Source organism: Ananas comosus, linkage group 13, assembly GCF_001540865.1.
Source record: "Ananas comosus cultivar F153 linkage group 13, ASM154086v1, whole genome shotgun sequence".
NCBI classification, from domain to species: domain Eukaryota; kingdom Viridiplantae; phylum Streptophyta; class Magnoliopsida; order Poales; family Bromeliaceae; genus Ananas; species Ananas comosus.
Window position 1 is genome coordinate 10,530,661 of NC_033633.1, and position 20,763 is coordinate 10,551,423.

At 32.7% G+C, this 20,763-nt stretch overlaps 1 protein-coding gene across 1 annotated transcript; it reads right to left on the reverse strand.

Annotated features, from left to right (window-relative positions):
* LOC109719639 (protein DETOXIFICATION 55) lies at nt 17,424-19,257 on the reverse strand. Its single transcript, XM_020246415.1, has 2 exons — nt 19,166-19,257; nt 17,424-18,998 (listed from the first exon to the last, which is right to left on the reverse strand). Exons 1-2 carry the CDS (start codon nt 19,208-19,210, stop codon nt 17,577-17,579), a joined length of 1,467 nt encoding a protein of 488 aa, XP_020102004.1. The 5' UTR covers nt 19,211-19,257; the 3' UTR covers nt 17,424-17,576.

Below are 20,763 nucleotides of genomic sequence, written 5' to 3' on the forward strand. Positions count from 1 at the left end.
ATTCATAGAGAGAGAGAGAGAGGGTGGGTTGGTATTAAAAGGGGGAGGAGGGGGTGTGTATGGTGTTCCGCAGGAGCAGGTTAACGTGGCGGCTTCTGATTGGTTGTTGTGTTTGGGTCTTTTATTGAGGTGTTTTGTCGTGACGTGGTTACGATACTCCGCGGTGAGAATACGCGTGTGCTCACCTCCAACTCTGTAAATGCATTTGAGAAGCTCATATTTAATTTCCCAGAGTTAATTGCATACAGGCTCCATGCAAATACAGTGAATGTCAAATATATTCCTGCAATACTCAATTTAGTATCCTAGTTTTTTTTTTGAAAAAACTTCAAAAATCCCCCTTGTGGTTTCACACTTTTTTATTTTAGTACCCTGTGGTTTAAAGTGTATCAATTTAGTACCCTGTAGTTTCTCACTTTATCACTTTAGTACCATGTGGTTTAAAGTGTATCAAGTTAGTACCCTGTAGTTTTGCACTTTATCACTTTAGTATCCTGTGGTTCCGCACTTTATCACTTTAGTATCTTGTGGTTTAAAAACTACAGGATACTAATTTGATACAAAATTAAAACCACAGGGTACTAAAATGATAAAGTGCAAAACCACAGGGTACTAACTTGATACACTTTAAACCATAGGGTACTAAAGTGATAANTTGATACACTTTAAACCATAGGGTACTAAAGTGAAAAAGTGCAAAACTGCAAAACCACCGAAATGGTATTTGAAGTTTACTCCATATATATATATTTTTTATTTTATAGTTTTACAAAGTTAAACCTTAATAATTATGTATGTAAATAATTTTACAAACCACAAAGTAAAGTGCACATAATATTAAATGATATAGCTTTACAAAAAATAAATATAAATTTAATAAATCCATAGACCACTAAAGTTTAACTATTGAAACCATAGGGTGGCGGTAAATTCAAATTTACCTTTAATTTTAAGGTTTAATTATACTTTAATTAGTATAATATACCTAGGAAATTTTTTAATTACTACACTGTAGTAATTTTTTTAAAGATACTATTAAACTATCCTTTTCTCATTAATATTGTTTCTACTATGTTTTAGTATTTTTTAATTTGCTATATTGTGTTATTTTTTATTTTTTAAAGACACCACAAAACTATTATATTTTTTTTGCCAATCTCTATACACAATTGTTAATAGATCTACTGTTTTATATAAAAAAAAAAAAATTATTGAAAATTCCTATCAGATTATTCTCAATTATTTCTTTACTTTTTATAAATATAATCTCCGTTTTATAGTTTCATTAAGAATAGTGAAAAGATTAAAAAGAAAACGATAATTCGGTGATATTTTGTAGAAGACCAAACAAAAAAAAATATTAGTGCAATATAGCAAATGAAAAAAGGCTCAAAGTGCAAAATATTTTAAAAATTAATCAACAAATTCAAAGTTTTACTTATATCTATTTCTTTTTAATTTACCATATATTTGTGAACAATTAATTGATATATTTAAATCATACAATTTCTAAAACTTTGTTTCTGATTTTTAAACTTTTTTTAATCAAATTTTATTATTTGTCAAATGCATATAAATTAATTAAGCTAAAATAGGATCGAAGTAGGAAACAACATACAAGGAATCTTTTTAGGCCTAGGACAATATTGAAAGAAGAGAAATTATCGGTGCACCAAATGTATTATTAATTCCATCTTGTGCATCCAATTAATTAATATTTGATGATAAATATTTCACAATTTAAAATTTATCTAATGAGTAACACCATCTCTCTCTCTCTATATATATATATATATATATATATATATATATATATATATATAACAAATATATAAAAGGTTTATAAAAAAAATGTTAATTTTGAAAAGGAGTTCAACGATGATAATATATCACTCTTTAAATTACACCTCTTATTTCGACAGCATGCTAGCTGATAATAAGACTAATATTTTTATTTGCACCAAACTACAATAGAACTGTAATTACATCAATCTAAACTCGCCCTGAACAATCGAATATAATCGTTTAATTACGAGTTAGATGCTTAAGTAACAATAGCACCACGTCACGTCGCTATGTTTCTATGTCATTCAAGTTAATCACTTCTTTTGAAAGAAATAAACGAAAAATTTAGAACGGGTAGGAGATATAGATGATATGATTCTACTGTCACATTTTAGAATTGAGTTAATACCATACAACTTTCTGTAAACATATTGAATAACGAATATATTATTACAAAGTTTAACTTTTCATATTTATTCGTATAAAAGTTCAATGATATTCGTATTTGCCTCTCTGGTTTGTTATCTTAGAGTTCTATTTATTTTTTAACAAAAAATAAGTAAAATGATATTTTTATCATCACAAATATGTTTCTCTAAAAATTTTAATTGTTAGAGTTATGTAAATATGTCCTCCCAAAAATTTCGAACGGTCATCTTTTTTCTTTTGACCATCACAAATAATATACGAGGGGTACGCACTAAGAGCAATTTATCTCATTTACTAATCAGGGTTAACTATTTATAGTTAATTATATTTTTCTAACGGATCCTCATAGCAGGGATATATTTAAAAACGTTAAGGGTGCATTTGGTTCGCATTATAAAAGATTACTAGGAATAAAAGATATCCGAGAATCTTATTTCTATTTATTCTATTACTAAGAATGCGGAATTTCTGTGTTTGGTTCACACGGTAATATTAATTAGCCATGTTTTTAATATTACAAAAAATATACAATTAATTAATTAATTTATTTATTTAATTTTAGATAATGTTACCAAAAGTTTCAACATCTTTTTAGAAAAAAGGGAGAGAGAGTATAAGTTAGAGAGAGAAAGCATAATTAAAAAAATAGAAAGAAAAATATAGTCGAAATTAGAGGGAGTGAAAGAGTTGAAATTTTAGAAAGAGAGAGAGAGAGAGAGAGAGAGAGAGAGAGAGAAAGCTTAGTTTAGAGAAAGAAAAGAAAGTTGAATTTTAGAGAGAAAAATAAATTTAGAGAGAGATATAAGGTTAGAGTGTAAAGAAAAATAATATCAATTAGCCGGCGGGTAGGAAGAAAGAAAGAGATTAGACATATTATGATTACCCCAATCCATTAATATGAGGATACCCACCCTCCCTCAAGGAAATGAGATTAATACTTTGGAGTGAATCTTATTCCCAAGTGAATCCGATATTACCAACTAGATTACTTTGTGCGTTTAGCCAAACACCGTCATATTTTTTTATTCCCATTGAATTATTAGGAATCTTTAAAAGATAGCGCGAACCAAACGCACCCTAAAAATTTTTTTGTAAAGATAAATATGAAAAGTTAAATTTTGTAGCTATTCGATATGTTTACCGGGAGGAACCGTGTGCAATTACCCCTTCAGGAGGGTCTACGAGATTGCGGTGCGATATGTACGGATACACCGGGTGCAGGGAATAATATGTCTTCCTCGAGAGAGACATGTGACATTGGGGGCACTCGTGTTGCGCCACGTGTCTTCGTTCGTTTCCTTGATTTATTTATTTATTTATTTATTTATTTTGTTTTGGGTTGTTGTTGTTGTTGTTGTTGTTGTTGTTGTTGTTGTTGTTTTTTGCGACTAGGCCCGTATACGCCCCTGCATTAAAATTCGCACGTACGGAGACACGTATACGTACAAACCACGCGGCACTATTTCCCTCTACTGTTCGGACAAAGTGGGACCCACACGCAATTTATTTGGCTTTAGTGCACCATAAAATGTACCGTACTCTTAACGGGTTATTTACTAATTATGTTAGGACAACCCGTTAAGGGTCCGCAAAAGCATTTTTTCCTTTTGGGCCAATTGCATTCGGGTCTCCGTAAATATAATGAATTACACATATATCCATATAAAATTTAACTTTCATAAGTTATTTTTAAAAAAATTTTAATATTTTCATATATATTCCTACCGTTAGAATCCGTTAGAAAAATTTAGTTAACGATAGATTAAATACTTTACCCAATTAACTTTTGACATTTTTACCCCTCTTATATTATATTGTTATAACTTTTGAAGTGATATATTTGTGATGGCAAAATTGAAAATATAAACAGTTTTCTAACGGTTCTCTAACGATAACAAATTAGAGGGACACATCTAAAAACATTAGGACTTTTACAGAAATAACTTATGAAAGTTGAATTTTACAGAAATATATTTGTAATTCACTGTATTTTGGGGATCTGTATGCACCTAATCCTTTCTTTTTTATGAAAATTCTCTCTCTTAGTTTTTCACCCGTTTAATTTTAAGAAACACTAATATTTGTGAAATTTTTCCTTTTTAAATATCATGGCAAATTAATATTTTCTTTTTTTAGATTTATTTTAGAAAAACAAAAACGCTAACTTTTTATAAAATTTGAAAAAAAAATCTTAAAAAATTAGTTTTTTTTTTTAAAAAAAACAAAGAGACAAAAACTGAGAGAGAGGTTTTCCAAGNAAAAAAAAAAACTTTAAATATCACCTCTGTGGTATGATATTTTTTTATTTTAGTACTCCGTAATTTAAAGTGTATCAAGTTAGTAACTTGTGATTTTATTTTTATCTTTTTGTCAGTTTATTTGTTAATATTTTGTTAAATTCTGTACAAAAACTTCAAATACCCCTTCTAAATTTATCGAATATTCATTTTAGTATCCTTTAGTTTTATCTTTGTTACTAATTTAACGAGAAAAAAATAGTGAAATTGATAATAAAAAGAGAAAAATAAAACTACATGATACCAAATTGAAACACTTTAAATCACAAAATAGCAAAGTGAGAAAGTGCGAAACTACAGGGGTGATATTTGAAATTTTTTCAAAAAAAAAAAGAGAGTGAAAAAAAGGCTCCACTTTGTTTTCGAACCAAACAATGCCGTAGGTATAGTTTTATAAGATTGTTGTAAAAATATACATAACTTATCTGAATTAGGAACTATTTTGAACAATATTTTAAAACTCAAATTTAATAGAAATTCAAAAATAATAACTGGGCCAAGAATCTCTGGTTTAACCAGCGAGTCAACCACTAGTTGATTAAATAATATCAGAATGACGTCATAAATTTTAATTATTATTTTTAATTTATTATATTAAAAATATAATTTTACTATTTTTTTTAGTAAATTACTTAATTATAAAATATTGATTTTTAGGTCAAATTAAATGGAGATAAGTTTTCAATTTTCACTTTTTATAAAACTAATTTGTAAAAATAGAAAATAAAATCAAGTAATTTTATTTTAAATCGTTAGATTTTAATATGATCTAATTAAAAATATCGGATCGCTTTGATTAAAATCTGAGCGGTTCATCTGTCAGATACTCAGATGGTTGAACTGCCGGTATTAATGAAGGAGAGTATTAGTACTAGCAGTATTTAAGATTGGGCAAATTACACTACTAGTCATCAAACTTTCGATTAATGCAATGTTAAGATCCCTAAACTTTCGGTTAGTACTAGCAGTATTCTAGAACCACTCTCGTCCTATTACGCTTAACTCTCTTAACCTCTTGGAACCAGGCACCACCCAAAATATTTAAGCCGGGTTAAGAGTATTGGTCTTACTATATCATAGATATAAAATTATTTGCATTATCACATTATCGCTCAGACTCGCAAGTAGTAGGCGATGTGAGACTCGTGTTACTAGCTATAGAAAGCCGCGTTCTATCCACAACAGTTAACAGTATAAGAGCCTCGCTCTCTCCGCTGTATAATCCTGTCTCAGCTGAGACAGCTAGTAATTTACTCTGATATCAAATGTGACACCCCAACCTCGACTCATCTCACACTTTCGGCTGATAATTAGCTCTGATACCAAATATGACACCCCAACTTTCCAGGAGATCACCCATCTTAGGACTACTTTCGTCCTAACACGCTCAACTCTCTTAATCTTATGGATTTAGCTACTACTCAAAATGCTTAAAACGGATTAAGAGTATTAGCAATATTATATTATATATATATAGAACAATCCGGGGCTCACACCCATCGTAGGATTACTCTAGTCCTAACGCGTTTAACTATCTTAATCCAACCACCGTCCAATATGCTATAGCCAAGTTAAAAAAGATTAAGTGTGTTAGAATTAGAGTAGTCGTGCGATAGATGACCTTCTGGAAAGTGTGGCGTTACAATGAACCCCTAGGAAGTGAGGGGTCACACAGTCGGTGTGCGTGATAGTTTATTCTTAATAGTAAATACAAAGAGGGCTAAAATAAATTTTTTTTTGAAAATATCGAAAGTTCGAAGAAAAAAAAAAAAAACCCAAGAACTAATAAGTAAAAGTTGAAGGACTTTTGGGGCAATTTGTCCCTTGAAGATTCTATAGCATGAGTGGAACCCCTTTGGCCCCTAGTTATATTAATCCAGTGTGCTGTACAATTGTGATGGGGACTCTTCAGTGTAATCATTGCGCTCGGAAAGAAGACATTTGATTGATTTATTACGCCACATCACTAATATATCCGTTACATTCTAGAATTTTTCCTCGCGCAGAGCCTACGTGTTGAATATTATAAATAAATATTTGGGACAATTATTTATATATTTTTATTTGTCTCTCTTAAAAAATTAGTATTAAAAATATTTGCTTAAACTTCTAAATTCTTTCAGTACCCATGTAACAGTAAATTATTAGGAACAAACGTTATGTCTGTAAAATTATTATATTATCTTTTCTAATATATTCTTTTATAATCATTAAGTTTTTTATTTATTCTTAAGTTAAGGACAAAAAGAGTATTTTAATTTTTTTTTTCAAATATATCTTTTAATCGGCACAAATTTTTTTTATTTATATATCCTTGTGTTGGGGATAAATACTTGCTAGTTATTTTTCTAAATAATAATTACATTATAAATAAAATGTATTATTTTGAGAAAATTATTTACTAGGACTTTTATATTAATGAAGCCTTTTTTGAAGAATTTAAATGTCCATTTGCACGCCCAGTGCCGCACCTGTCATATGAAATATAATAGATATCAATGTTGGATTGTTGGCACTAGTTATTACTTTCAAAATTCCGAGCTATTAAAATGATATAACTAATTTACTAAAACGCATAAAAACAGCACTTACGTGTCTCGATTGTGATTCTGTCCAACTAATCTCACGCAACTTCGAATATTATTTGATTCAACTCGACCACCCATCATAAGGTAGGATGCTGGCCCCTTTTGGCCTACATTGTTAGAAACTTTATGAGAAACTAAATCGTACCTTCTGCCAAGATTTCGATTTCTGTACCCGATTTGTAAGCGGCGATTCTTGCTCGTGATTCGTCCTCGTTCGTGATCTACAAGAAGACGGGGTTTCGAGTCTAATTCCCTTTTCCCCGAAGATGGAGCCGTCACAGACAATTGGATTAGGGTTAGAGAGGAACTCCCGTATGTTACATATTTATATATAACTTAATGTAAGGATGTTAAATCACGGCCGTCCGTCAAAGACGTGTCCAGATACATCCTAACTGTAAAATCTAAAATATCTTTATAGATCGACTTAAATAGATTGGCCGTATCTTTATGGATCGCCTTAAATATATCATGTGGGCCACAGCCAACATACATTCCTCCCCCCTTCCCTCGAACACCTCCACAAATTCATAGCATACGAGAATCAAATCCTTGACCTTTGACTTTGATACTCTTTATTGGATTACCGGCGCAAACCATTAATTTTCAAAGTTTGAACTATTAAAAAAATACAACTAATTCAATTAAAGTATACAGACACAGCGTCCACGAATATTAACTGTGCCTCGACCCAATCAGTCTCACATTACTTCGAACATGACTTGATCCAATCTCACATTCTGCTATTTGAAACATGATTCGATCTTGTTTGCCCTCACATCACAAAACTGAAAGCTGATCCCCTTTAAACCAACAATACAAGACAGAATGTTGTTCTCTTTTGAGAGACTGCATTTGGTTCGGGTATAAATATGAACTGCTTATTCCAGGGATAGGGATAAGTTCAAATATAAGAAGGAACTAAACCAATTTTCCGTTTGGATAAAAATTTAGTTGTTCTTAGGAATAAGTTAAATAGTATTTGGATGATTAGATTGGAACAAGAGGAATAAAAGTTATAATTTGAAATTAAAATTATATTATCTAAATAATTAACATCAAAATATTACTTAAAAGTAATAAATTAATATTAATAATTATAAATAATAAATTAGTTAAATAATAATAAACTAAATAATAAATTATAAATAACAATAAATAATAAATTATTAATAATTATAAATTAGAAATTAATTAATAATTAATAATTATAAATAATAAATTAATTAATTAATAATAAATTATTAATAAATAAATTAATTAAATAATGTACTATAAAAAAATTAATAATAATCGTACATAATAAATTAATTGATAATTATAAAAAATAAATTATTACTAATTATAAATAATAAATAAATTAATTAATAATAAAATTATTAATTAATTAATTATTAATAATTATAAAAAATAATACATTAATTAATAATAAATTAAATAATTATAAATAATAAAATTATTAATAGCTATAAATTACAAATTAATTAATATTAAATTAATTAATTATATAATTATTAAAATAATAAAATAAATAAACTAATTAATTATAATTACTAATAATAAAGTAAATAGTTAATTATTAAAAATTAAATAATTAATTAATAATAAATAAATTAATTAAGAATAAATTAATGCTAAATTAGTTAATTATAAATTAATAAATAAGTAAATTAAATAATTATTAATAATTATAAATAATTAGAATTTAATTAATAATTATAAATGATAAATTAATAAATTATTTTATTATTTAAGCAATAAATAATGATTTAAATATAATAATTAAATTTATTAATTATTTAATGCCATAATTAAAATTATTTTTAGAGTTTAATTAACCTTATTCTCACCAGAGAACAAACTTATTTTCCAGAAAAAAGGTGGGACATCAGTTTCAGTCTTATACCTTCTTATTTTAGAAACTCAAGATTTACTATTCTCGAATACCAAACGCAGCGTTTAGGGACAAAGAAGGGAATAAGGACTTATTCCCCACTTTGCGTGTTTCCGAACCAAACACTACCTCAATGTGGTAAAGTGGTAAAGTGGTTTGTTTGTGTACTTTTCACTATTCATTACCATCTCCTGTGCTAGCTCGGCTAAGCACCAAATTTTCATTTACCATTTTTGAGATCATAAGGGCCCCACCAGGCATTAATGCTATAGTTTTTCCCGAGGAAGATGCTAAATGTAAATGGACCAAAAATTTGAGTCATTTAATCCTAAATATATTAATTTTACTATCTAATTTTTTAATTTATTTAATTTCCATACTACAAATTAGTACTCGAATGCAATACTCCAGTGCATTCCTGCATCAAGCCAAACACAAGGGAGAGGAGATTTGATTGTGTTCGTTCGTTTATTAAATGAATCGAATACGTACGGGTGCGCTCGTTAAAATATCAAGTTAAAAAATTTAGTTCGTGCTCGAATTATTTATTAACAAGATGAATACGAGATGACTCGCGAATAGCAAATTAGATTATCAGCTCTACTACGTACTGGATGGAAATTAAGTTGAAAGAAAATTAAAAAATTAGAAAATTAAAATCTTAATCTATAAAATATATATCTCTTTCCATTTGGGTTGGTCTAACATCTAAATAGTAAACATTGTGTGCGCAGCTAGATTATGTCTAATGAAATTGATTATCGATTCGGATGTCTCATCATTAGAAATATAGTAATATAATAGAATAACCTCCGTGCAAACGATAGTATATATTAATCGTTCAATTTAGTCATAGTTTATAGCCCCATCAATTATATAAGAGAGGAATCATTGTCATGCTTCCACTAACAGATTAAGAAGCCCATAGATTGTATCTAGTCTCCCATAGAATGGCCAAATTAACAATGGTATTTGTTAGTTGGAATTATATAAGGCTGAATTGTTCTGTTGTCCTCAAACTATGATGTGACACTCATAAAATTAGAAATAGTCCTCTATGTAGGGTATAATTGGGCTAAATCATTTAGCTCGACTATAGTATGTTGGACGATGACTAGACTTAAGAGGTTAAGACGATTAACTATGTTAGCGCTAAAGTAATTACGGAATGGAAAGTGTAAGATAAATCTCGGCTGAACTAGGGTTATATAGTGGATAGAGGGTGACTCTTCGACTAACGACCGTTGTGGATGGAGCAAGATTTCCACAAGATCAGCTAACGCTAACAAGATGAGTCTCATATCATCTGATGGTTACGAGTATGCTTGAGCCTGACGGAGATGCCAAAGTTTAAAAGGGGGAAGACTGTGACACCCAAAGATTTGTAATATTCCTATATATAGCACATATATAATAGGGCTACATCTTTTAGCTTGACTATAGCATGTTGGGCGGTGGCTTGATCACGGAGGTGAAAACGGTTAAGCATATTAGTGCTAGAGTGGTTCTAAGATGGGTGACCTTTTGAGAAGTGGGTGCTATATATGAGCCACATGACACTTTAATCATTGGACTTCAATTTGTTATAATTTTTTGTTTCAAAATTTTAGATTATTGCAATCAAATCTTTGAGTGCAATTTTGTTGACTAAATGGGGTGTATCGCTAATGTAACAATAATACAATAGCAGTGTAATTGATGATGTAGGAATAATTAAAAATACAACATTATTTTCGGCTCAAATTTTTAGATTATTGCAATCTAATCTGACAGTACAATTTTGTTGACTAAATGGTATGCATCGCTAAAGCAGCAGTAATACGACAGCAATGTAATTAATGATGTGGAAATAATTAAAGATGCAATATTACAACATCATCCACGACATATCATGCATCACTCAACTGGCCAAAAAATAAGAAGAAATTAAAGTTCGAAAATCAAAATGCGCGTGTCTTATAGTTTGAGGACAAAGGTGCAATTTAGCATATATATTCCCTTCAACTATAGGCCACTTTGAATCCCTTCAATCAGTTTTTCTTCTGATTGTGGAAATTCTATTAAATTTAACCATTCTAAACACTATTCAAAATATTAGCAATTGAAGGCCAAGAGAGCTCTTGATTTCAACAAATCTCCTATTCAATATTATAAAATTACTCAAATTAAAATATTTTTTAAATTATAGAGGTGCACAAACAAAATAGTTTAGGGGCCTATTTTAAAATGGACTGTAATTAAAAAAGGTCTTTGGATACATACTAACAAATTTATGATTGGACCTCTCACTTAATCCCCTCACATGCAATTTTTTGCCCCCTTTTTTATAAATAGAAAAAGTGGGTTCTCATGCAATATTCAGTGGGCACCTTAGCCATGAGAAATGGCTCAATTACTATTTTGGTCCTCAAATTATACTGCATATGATATTCTATTTTTTTTTTTTTTTTAAAGATAGGTAGCATGCTATCCGCTTCATTTATTTTATTTAGAAATAAACTTAGCTAGAAATGTGAATCAATTAAAATTCGAATTTGGGTCTCGGGTACCAACCACCAAGCCCTTTGCCACTTGCATGCTCTAGGGACAGTCGGTGATAATTTGGTTTTTAAAGTTTACTATATTATAATTTCTGATTCGAATTTTATAAATTATTGCAATAAAGTCAAACAACCAAATTAGTCAACTAAATAGTAATGTTTCGCTAACGTAAAAGTGATGTAATAACCTAATTCTGGTATATCATTTCTACAATGGTGGTGCATCAATATTTAGACTATGTTTGTGATTGCAGGAAAATTAATTGAAATACATGCATGCGGTAAAAAAAAAACGATAAAGAATATCTTTTTTAATTATTTCTGTACATTTTTCATATGACAATAGATTATGATATATTTTCTACCGATTTCACTCAAAAAAAAAAAAAGAAACATGTTTGTATATGCTTTTCCCCTAATTCTATTTTACTTACGAGAATTAGATGGGTCTCAATATCAAACTGGCCCTAATTAGTTAATTAAATTGGGTTGGAGAACTTGTTTATAATAACTCTCAAAATTCAAAAAAAAAAAATCGCAATAAATTAAAAATTTGAGGACCAAAACTTCACAGAGGTCACAGTTTGAGGATCAAAAGCATACTAAGTTGGATTCTGACCATTAATTATCCACTTGGACTAAGAGAAGTGATCCAATAATATCATACTACAGTAAATGTGGATATGTATATCTACTTTATTATTAATATAATAAGTAAACAAAAAAAAGCTAGATACATAAATAGTTTAATTTTGTGTTGGATTTTACGTACGAATCTAAGAATATGCAAAGTTTAGATTATGATATGAGTTAGATATGAAGCAAGAAAAAGAAAACTGTATATACATACAATATATGCAAGATTTGCATTGAGATTCTTTAGATATGATTCTTTATTAATTCTAAAATTCTACAATTATAGTTTTATATTTTTTTATTATTATCTTTGAAAAGGTAGTATAGTTTTAATTTTGGCTAAATTACAGAAAATCCCCCTATAATAACCCGCTTTTTCACTTTCCCCCCTTGACATTTAAAAACCTACACTTTGCCCCCCTGTAAAATGAAAAATGTTCACAAGGGGGTTACGGTGTGTAAAATGACCATTTTGCCCCTCGCCATTGTTGTCTTCTTCCCCATCTTCTCTCCTTACTCTCCTCCGTCGGCCTCGTGGGGCACCAAACTCACTCCGGCGAGTTTTTCTTCGGGTCGAGCAGGAAGGCCACTCACAACTCCGCCGGCGCCGCCGCTTCCAAACTCGGGCATCGCCGCACGGGCTTCGTCCCGATCATCCCCACCGCGGCCTCCACGACGAGCACGGCACGGCGCGGCGCCGCTGAGGCCCGGCGAAACCCGGCGCGGCGCCGCTGAGGCCCGTCGCGCGGAGCGACGTGCTCGCCTCCGGCACTGCGAATTACGGCCACGGAAGCATAATGCGGGGCGGGGAGGCGGCAGCAGCAATGGCGGAGGGGTATTTTCGGCATGAAAAATTATTTTATAACGGAATCCTAACGGAACCCTAACGGTAGGGGGTGAAGTGCACATTTTTGATTTTACAGGGGGCAAAGTGTAGGTTTTTAAATGTCAGGGGGAAAAAGTGAAAAAGCGGGTTATTATAGGGGGGTTTTCTGTAATTTAGCCTTTAATTTTTATATGTATCTCAATATCTCTCTCTTTCTCTCTCTCTGTCGCACAAATATATATACACACCACACAAATCTCAAAGCAATATTAGTCGCATGTGCATCCATTGAGATACATTCTCACAGAATTGCTGCAATATTATTAAGGGTTAATTTTATTCAGTTCCTATAAATATAGTAAATTACAAATATATCTTTAAAAAATTCAATTTTCATAGATTGTCCCTATAAAAGTCCTAATATTTTTAAATATATCTTTCTGATTTGTTACTGATAAAATATTATTTATTTTATAAGTGAAATTATTTTTTTTGCATTACAAATATGTCCTTCAAAAAATTTCAACTATTAATTAAAGAGTGATAAAAAGGTCAATTCATCTCACTAACTAATTAGGGTTAAATATATTATCTATGGTTAACTAATTTTTTCTAACGGATCTGGTCTAACAGCAGGAACATATTTGAAAACATGCATTAGGACTTTTGTAGGAACAATATATGAATTAAAGTTGAACTTTGCAGGAATATATTTGCAATTCATTCTGTTTGTAGGGACCTATATGAAACTAATCCTATTATTAAAATGTCAATTGTTTTTACATTAGTGGCGCATTAATATATAGTCAACAAAATAAGATCATAGGACTTGATTAGAACAATGTATAAAATTCTAGTAAGAAATTATAATAAATTAAAATTTAAGTATCAACAAGAGCCCGATCCTCCAATATTTAGTCTATATATACATAAATCATCATTCTCACTCTTTTTTTTACTACTCAATAGCTGAAATATGGATTCCACATATAAAAACTAAAATCAAAGGCAAGTCCCATCCAAAATTAAGGATCTGATTCCACATATTATTTAGAAAATGAGAATTTATGTAGTGCTATGAATCTGTTTCTACCATGGTGGAGAACATTATATAATGAGGCATCTTCTCATTTGTATTGTTAGTTTTGCTATTACTTAAAGAAATAATTAACCTACAACTTTAGACAACTAAAGTTGGACAAGACATGTTTCGAACCCAACTTAATAATAAAAAAAGCCCTTCTGTTTCTCTTTAAAGAACCTACTTGATGAATTAATCAACTATTTTCTTTACCATCTTGAGAATTTAAAAACATAAAAGAGTCCCTAGTATGTTAATTAGACCCTAACTAATCCACCCATTTTAGTACTAAACTAAATAATTCTTTTTTATCATATATATATATATATATAAAATCAGGCGGAATAACTATTAAAGCACCAGCTATTTGTGCTATTAGTTTTTTAAGCCTTGGATTGGAAATGTGTGGTCAGGATGATGTGGACCCTTAGGTTGATGAGTGGTTTGGTTGAATAGTATAATCTAGCGGTAAAAATAATCAAAGGGTTAAATTTAACGTGGAAAACTCTCGATACACCAAATCCTTTGTGCTATCGATAGTATCCCAGCCGGACTCTCTCTCTCTTCTCTCTGTGTGTATATATATATATAATATATAATATATATATATATATATAAGTTGAGCTAGAATACTATCGATACAAACCGTCACTTTTGCCACCCATTTGTTTTTCGATGATGGAGCCTCCAAATTGATGATCGGTACCGTTAAACATGATCTATACATTTGAAGTATTTAGAAATCAAATTCATACATTTTGATATTGTTCTCTTATCCATCGAGTGGACACAAAAATGAACGGCTGAAAATGAATATTCTTAAAAAAATGATGCTAGGAGTCTTGTAATCAAGATCAAGAGTAAGATCTTGTTTTAAGTGGTTTAAAGAATTTTTAACAAAAATTCAATTGATTTGGATATCTCTACGCCTTAAACGAGAAAACGTCTCATATCGACCATTAAAATTACAAATTTTGAAACCCTTTGATAATTAGGCAAATGATGTCAAAAAGATTTAAATTTGCTTTCTAACAACTTCAAGTGGTAATTCATGTTCGACGATGCTGATCGTCGATTTGGAAGCTCCATCATCGAAACAAATGGGTGCAAAAGTACTGGTTTGCTATCGATAGTATTTCTAGCTCACTCTCTCTCTCTCTCTCTCTCTCTCTCCCTCTCCTCCTCTCTCCTCTCTCTCTCTCTCTCTCTCTCTCTCTCCTCTCCTCTCTCTATATATATATATAAGTTAAGCTTCATCTCTCTCTCTCCTCTCTCTCTCTCTAATATATATATATAATATATATATATATATATATATATATTAGTTAATAGAATACTAATCGAAGCAAAATCCGGTCACTTCTTTGCCACCAATTTGTTTTCGATGATGAAGCCTCCAAATTGATGATCGGCACCGTTGAACATGATCTATACCATTTGAAGTATTTAGAAATCAAATTTTATATATTTTTAAAATCCGTCGGATTTGATTTCGGATATGAATTTTCAGTTCAGGTTTTGAAAAATCCACCCCCAGATCTGACCAGTTGACATCTCTAAAAGTAAGAGTGATTCACTTGCATGTGGTGCATCCTCTACGCTGATTGGGTTCTAATTCAGTTCAATCTAATAAAAACGAGCCCAAATTTCACTCACAATTGAGCCCTAATTTGTTCATGTATCAAACAACCATCAACTGTAATTTCTGCGCTCAACAAAAATTAAAGCTATAAAGAACAAATTTCACCCTTTTGATTGCGGAAAACTTTCCAACTCGGCCCAGCTCGGCCCGGCCCGGCCCGACGTGAGTCCGAACCAAGGTCGATCGGTTTTGGTTAGGTTAGGGTTCGGGGAGATTTAGGATCTGTTTGTTTCATTGAAAGTAAATTTTGGGTTAAATTAGAGTTCAAATGGATTTGAATTGAAATAGAGTTCGGATGAGAATTACTTTTTTTTCGCTGTTTGTTTTCATAATTGTGAAAGTGAAATTTCTCCAATTTTTATTGTTTGTTTGATAGGAAGTGAACGATGTAAAATTATAATTTATATATAAGTAATAAATAACATGATAAATAATAAGTAATAATTTAATAAATAAAAAATGTAAAATTGTATTCCGATATGATCAAAAAAATGTAATCTAAAACAAGTAAATTAGTTTTTATATATAAATTATAATAAGACAAAAGGTAAAATCATAGAGTAAAAAAAATTAATGCTCAACTAATCAATTTTTATCATAATTTAAATGTGCAAACTAAACGAAGAGATTCTAATACTTAACTAATCGATTTCCATCACAATATAGACATTTAAGGTAAATAAAAAAATAATAAGTATCAAATATATGTAATGTAATTAGCATTATCCATTATATTATTTTTTTATTTTTTTTCTTTCACCACTCTTCTAAAGTCATTTATGCTGTTTTGGATAACTCGAGTTTTGAGTGTAATTTTATTAGGGTGAACTAAACAGATAAAGCGACTATTTTCGACCGAAAACGACTTCATCCTCTCCACTTTCACTCCAATGATTCAGTCAAAACTGTTTAAGTTGCATCTGTTTATGTATTGAAGGAAGTAGAGTTAGTACAAGAATCAAAAATTATTAGGGGACCTTCCATAATATTCATGTTGCTTTAAGATTCGCACAAGCTCAGCACATAGATCAAAGAAGAGCTAGATTTTATTTGGAAAAACTACAACAGATGTGTTTGCTAAAGAGATTACTCATCTACATCCTGTCGAATTGTTGGCATAAACAATTAATCCCAACAGATCGAACTATTAGAAATACACATTTAAAGCGTACCGACCGTTCCTAGAGCAGGTGGTAAAGGGCTTGATGGTTGGTACCCGAAGTCGCAAGTTCGAATCTTAGTTGATTCACATTTCTTGCTAAGTTTACTTCTAAAATAAAATAAACGAGGCGGCTAGTGTGCTACCTATCTCTCTCTCTCTCAAAAAAAGAAAAAAAAAAGAAAAAAAAAAAAGACTCAGCCTAATCAGTCTCATGCCACTTAAAGTATGACTCAGCCCAACCCGCGCCGCTTCTCGCCATTCGAACATGACTTGGCTCCAATCTGGTCTCCCGCTAAAGAGTAAGATGCTGACCTCTCTGAGCCAGAACATCTATTTCGAATGAGAACAAAATAAAAAAGTTAGGCAATGTAGTAATTGATACAGTTTTTTTCTTTCTTTCTTTCTCTCTTTCCTTGTTTCTCTCTTTTTATTTTTTTTTAGTACAAAGTAGATAAATAAGAGTTGATAATTAATGAAGATTTAGGGGGCCAAATAAATTAATTTAAAATTTTTTTAAACATCAAACTGAGAATCATCCTGCAATAAAATATGCATTATGTGATATACAAACCTGAACATACACTACTATATACACACACACACACACACACACACACACACACATCTATAATTCAAATATTCCAATGTCATAGATCCTAAAATACAAATTTGATTTAACAAAAAAAAAAAACCCACTTAAGCTAGGAAGAGTCCACATTCTTCCTGGGCCTCAATTGTTGCGACCGTCGGGCCCACCAAGTCCACGGCCTTTAAGGCCTCGACCTCCCAATCGGTCCGAAAAACAACGTAGCCCACCAATATAGCGCACGCTATTTGGGCCGCTAAAAGCCCAAGAATGAGGCCCACGAAGCCCATACCTAGCCCAAAGGCCAAGGCCCCGGCGACGGGAGCACCGACGCCGTAGAACGCCATGAGGTTGATGACGGCGGCCGTGCCGGGCCGGGCCGTCCCGCGGAGCACCCCGCATCCGGCGGTCTGCGGGCAATTGGCGAGCTCGCAGAGCCCGACGACCGGCAGGGCGGTGGCGGCAAGCGCAAGCACGTCACGGTCCATGGTGAACACCCGGGCCCATGCATGCCGGCCCAGCACGGCCCACGATAGGCCTAGGCCGGAGCCCGCGAAAGCGAGGCCTACGGATACCAAGGCCGCCAATCGGGCCTTATCGGGCCGGCCCGCCCCGAGCTCGTTCCCGACACGCGCCGACGCGGCGGCGGCAAGGGTGGTCGGGACAGTGTACATCAGTGACGTCGTCTGTATGACGATGGCGGCGGCAGCGAGCGCGACGTGGGGCCGGCTGAGGTATCCGGCGGCGATCGTCATGAGCTCGTACCACCACCACTCTAGGCAGACCGCGAAGCAGCTCGGCACCGCCAGCCGGAGGAGCGCGGCCCACTCTGCGCCTACTGCCTGCTGCTGCTGCTGCTTCTGCTGCAGCTGCTGCAGCTTCGGGGATTGCGGTTGCAGCGGAGAGGCGAAAAGAGAGCAAAGATAAAGAGCTACAAGGAGGTTGATGCTCGATATCGACGTCGCGGCGGCAACGCCGGCGACGTCGAATGCAGAGCCGAGGAAGAGCGAGAGGGGGACGTGGCCGGCGACCGCGAGGCACGTGCACCACATGAGCCGGCGGGGCGGGTTTCCCGCGCCCTCGGTGCGGAGATAGATGCGCACCGGGGAAAGAAAGGCGGCGGCGAGGAGGTCAGGGAGGGCGAAACGGATGAACCGTGCCGCGACAGCTGCGACGGCAGGGTCCTGGCGGAGTGCGAGGAGGAGAGGGTGGAGTGACACCCAGAGGACGGAAATTGGAATGGCGGCAGCGAGGAGGAGGGCGAATGCGCGGCGGAGGGCGCGGGCGGCGAGGGCGGGGTTGCCGGAGCCGAAGGCCTGGGCGCAGATGGGCTCGATGCCGAGGGCGAGGCCAGAGAGGACGGAGTAGCCGGTGACGTTCGCAAAGCCGACGGCCAACGCCCCGCCCGCGAGCTCGACGCGGCCGAGCCGGCCCAGGCACATCACTGAGACCATGCTCTTGCAGTAGCCCAGTAAGTTGATGGCTGTTACGGGGGCTCCTATTTCCTTCATTTTCACAATCTCCTCTAACACCTGTAACAACAACAACATCTTATTATTATTATTACTATTATTGTTGTTGTTGTTATTAGAATTATTATTAAGAAACTTATTTTTGATTCTTGTTGCAGCAAAAAAACAGAAGAAAAAGAAAAAAAGTTGAGACTTTAATAAAGGAGGAGAATGTTAGGAGTAAGTACCTCAGCAAGTGTAGTGTGCTTTTGAGTTTGGTCTCCCACAACCATATCTTAGAGAGAGAAAGAGAGAGATAGTGGTGGGATTGTTGTGGGTGCATGATGAGAGGGAGAGAAATGGGAGGGGAGGTGTATATATATTGGGGATTGAACATGGGGTTGGGAACTTGGTTTTCTTTTTTTTCTTTTTTTTTCTTTTTTTTTTTTTTTTTTAGGTGGGGACTAAATTTGGTGGGGACGGGCAGTCTCCAAGGCAAGATCATTTCATTTATTGTTTAGAGAGTTTTAAAATTTGCGTCATATAAGTTAATTTTATACGGCTCCCGGCAAATATAGTAAATGATAAATATATTTTTATAAAGTTCAAATTTCATATGTTATTTTTATAAAAGTTCTAATATTTTAAATATGTCCTTTTAATTTGTTATCGTTAGAGAACTGTTTATATTTTCAATTTTGTCATCACAAATATATTCCTCTAAAGGCATGGACATATTTGTAAACATCAGGACTTTTATAGGAACAACATATGAAAATTAAATTTTATAAGAATATATTTGTTATTCACTTTGTTTGCAAGGACTTATATAAAATTAACCCTAAAATAAACACAGAACGGTTTTTGTTTGATCTAGAGAGCCCACTTTATGAGAGTATTTTGTGTATAATTAACTCTGTCCACAAAATTAGTGTGACACCCACTTTTCAGGGCATCATCCATTGTAGGACTATTCTAGTCCTGGCATGCTTAGGGCTAAAACTTTGGGTTAATTACACCAATGGTCCCTAACCTTTACACTATTTTTCAATTTGGTCTCCAACCTTTTTTTGTGTAAATAAGTTCCTAATCTCTTAATTTCATTTCAATTAAGTCCCAGCCTTTAGATAGCTGTTAAAATTGACGAAAAATGTCACGTCAGCACCATGTCAGTGCCATGGAAGGGTCATGTCAGCGCCACGGAGATGTCGTGTCAGCGCCACGGTGGCACTGTGTCAGCAGATTGAAAAAAAAAAAAGGTTGGGAATCAAATTAAAAAACGGTGCAAAGGTTGAGAACCAACTGTGTAATTAATCCATTAAATTTATAAATTCAAAAAAAAAATTACTTTAAGATGTAAATTTTGATTTTGGATTCAAAATTAAATTGGAATTCAAATTCCGATTTTGTATTTAATTTTAAATTTTAAATTTTAAATTCAAATTCACATTTGGAATTCTAAATTCTAATTTAATTTCAAACTTCGATTTGAAATTTCAAATTCAAAATGTGAATTTGAATTCGAAGTTTAAATTCAAATTTAGAATTGAAATCAAATCTTAAATTCAAATTTAAAACTTAAAATCAAAATTTTGAATATAATTTTAAATTTAAATTCAGATTTTAAATTTAAATTTTGGTTTCAAAACTTTCATTTTAAATGTAAATTGAAATATCAAAATCAAAGTCAAAATTTTAAGTTTGAATTCAAAATTTAGATTCAATTAAAAGTTTAAATTTAAAATTTGAATTTCAATTCAAAATTTTAATTCAATTTAAATTCAAATTCAAAATTCTAATTTCTCATTAGTTTAAAATTTTAATTTTAATATTATTTTTGAATTTA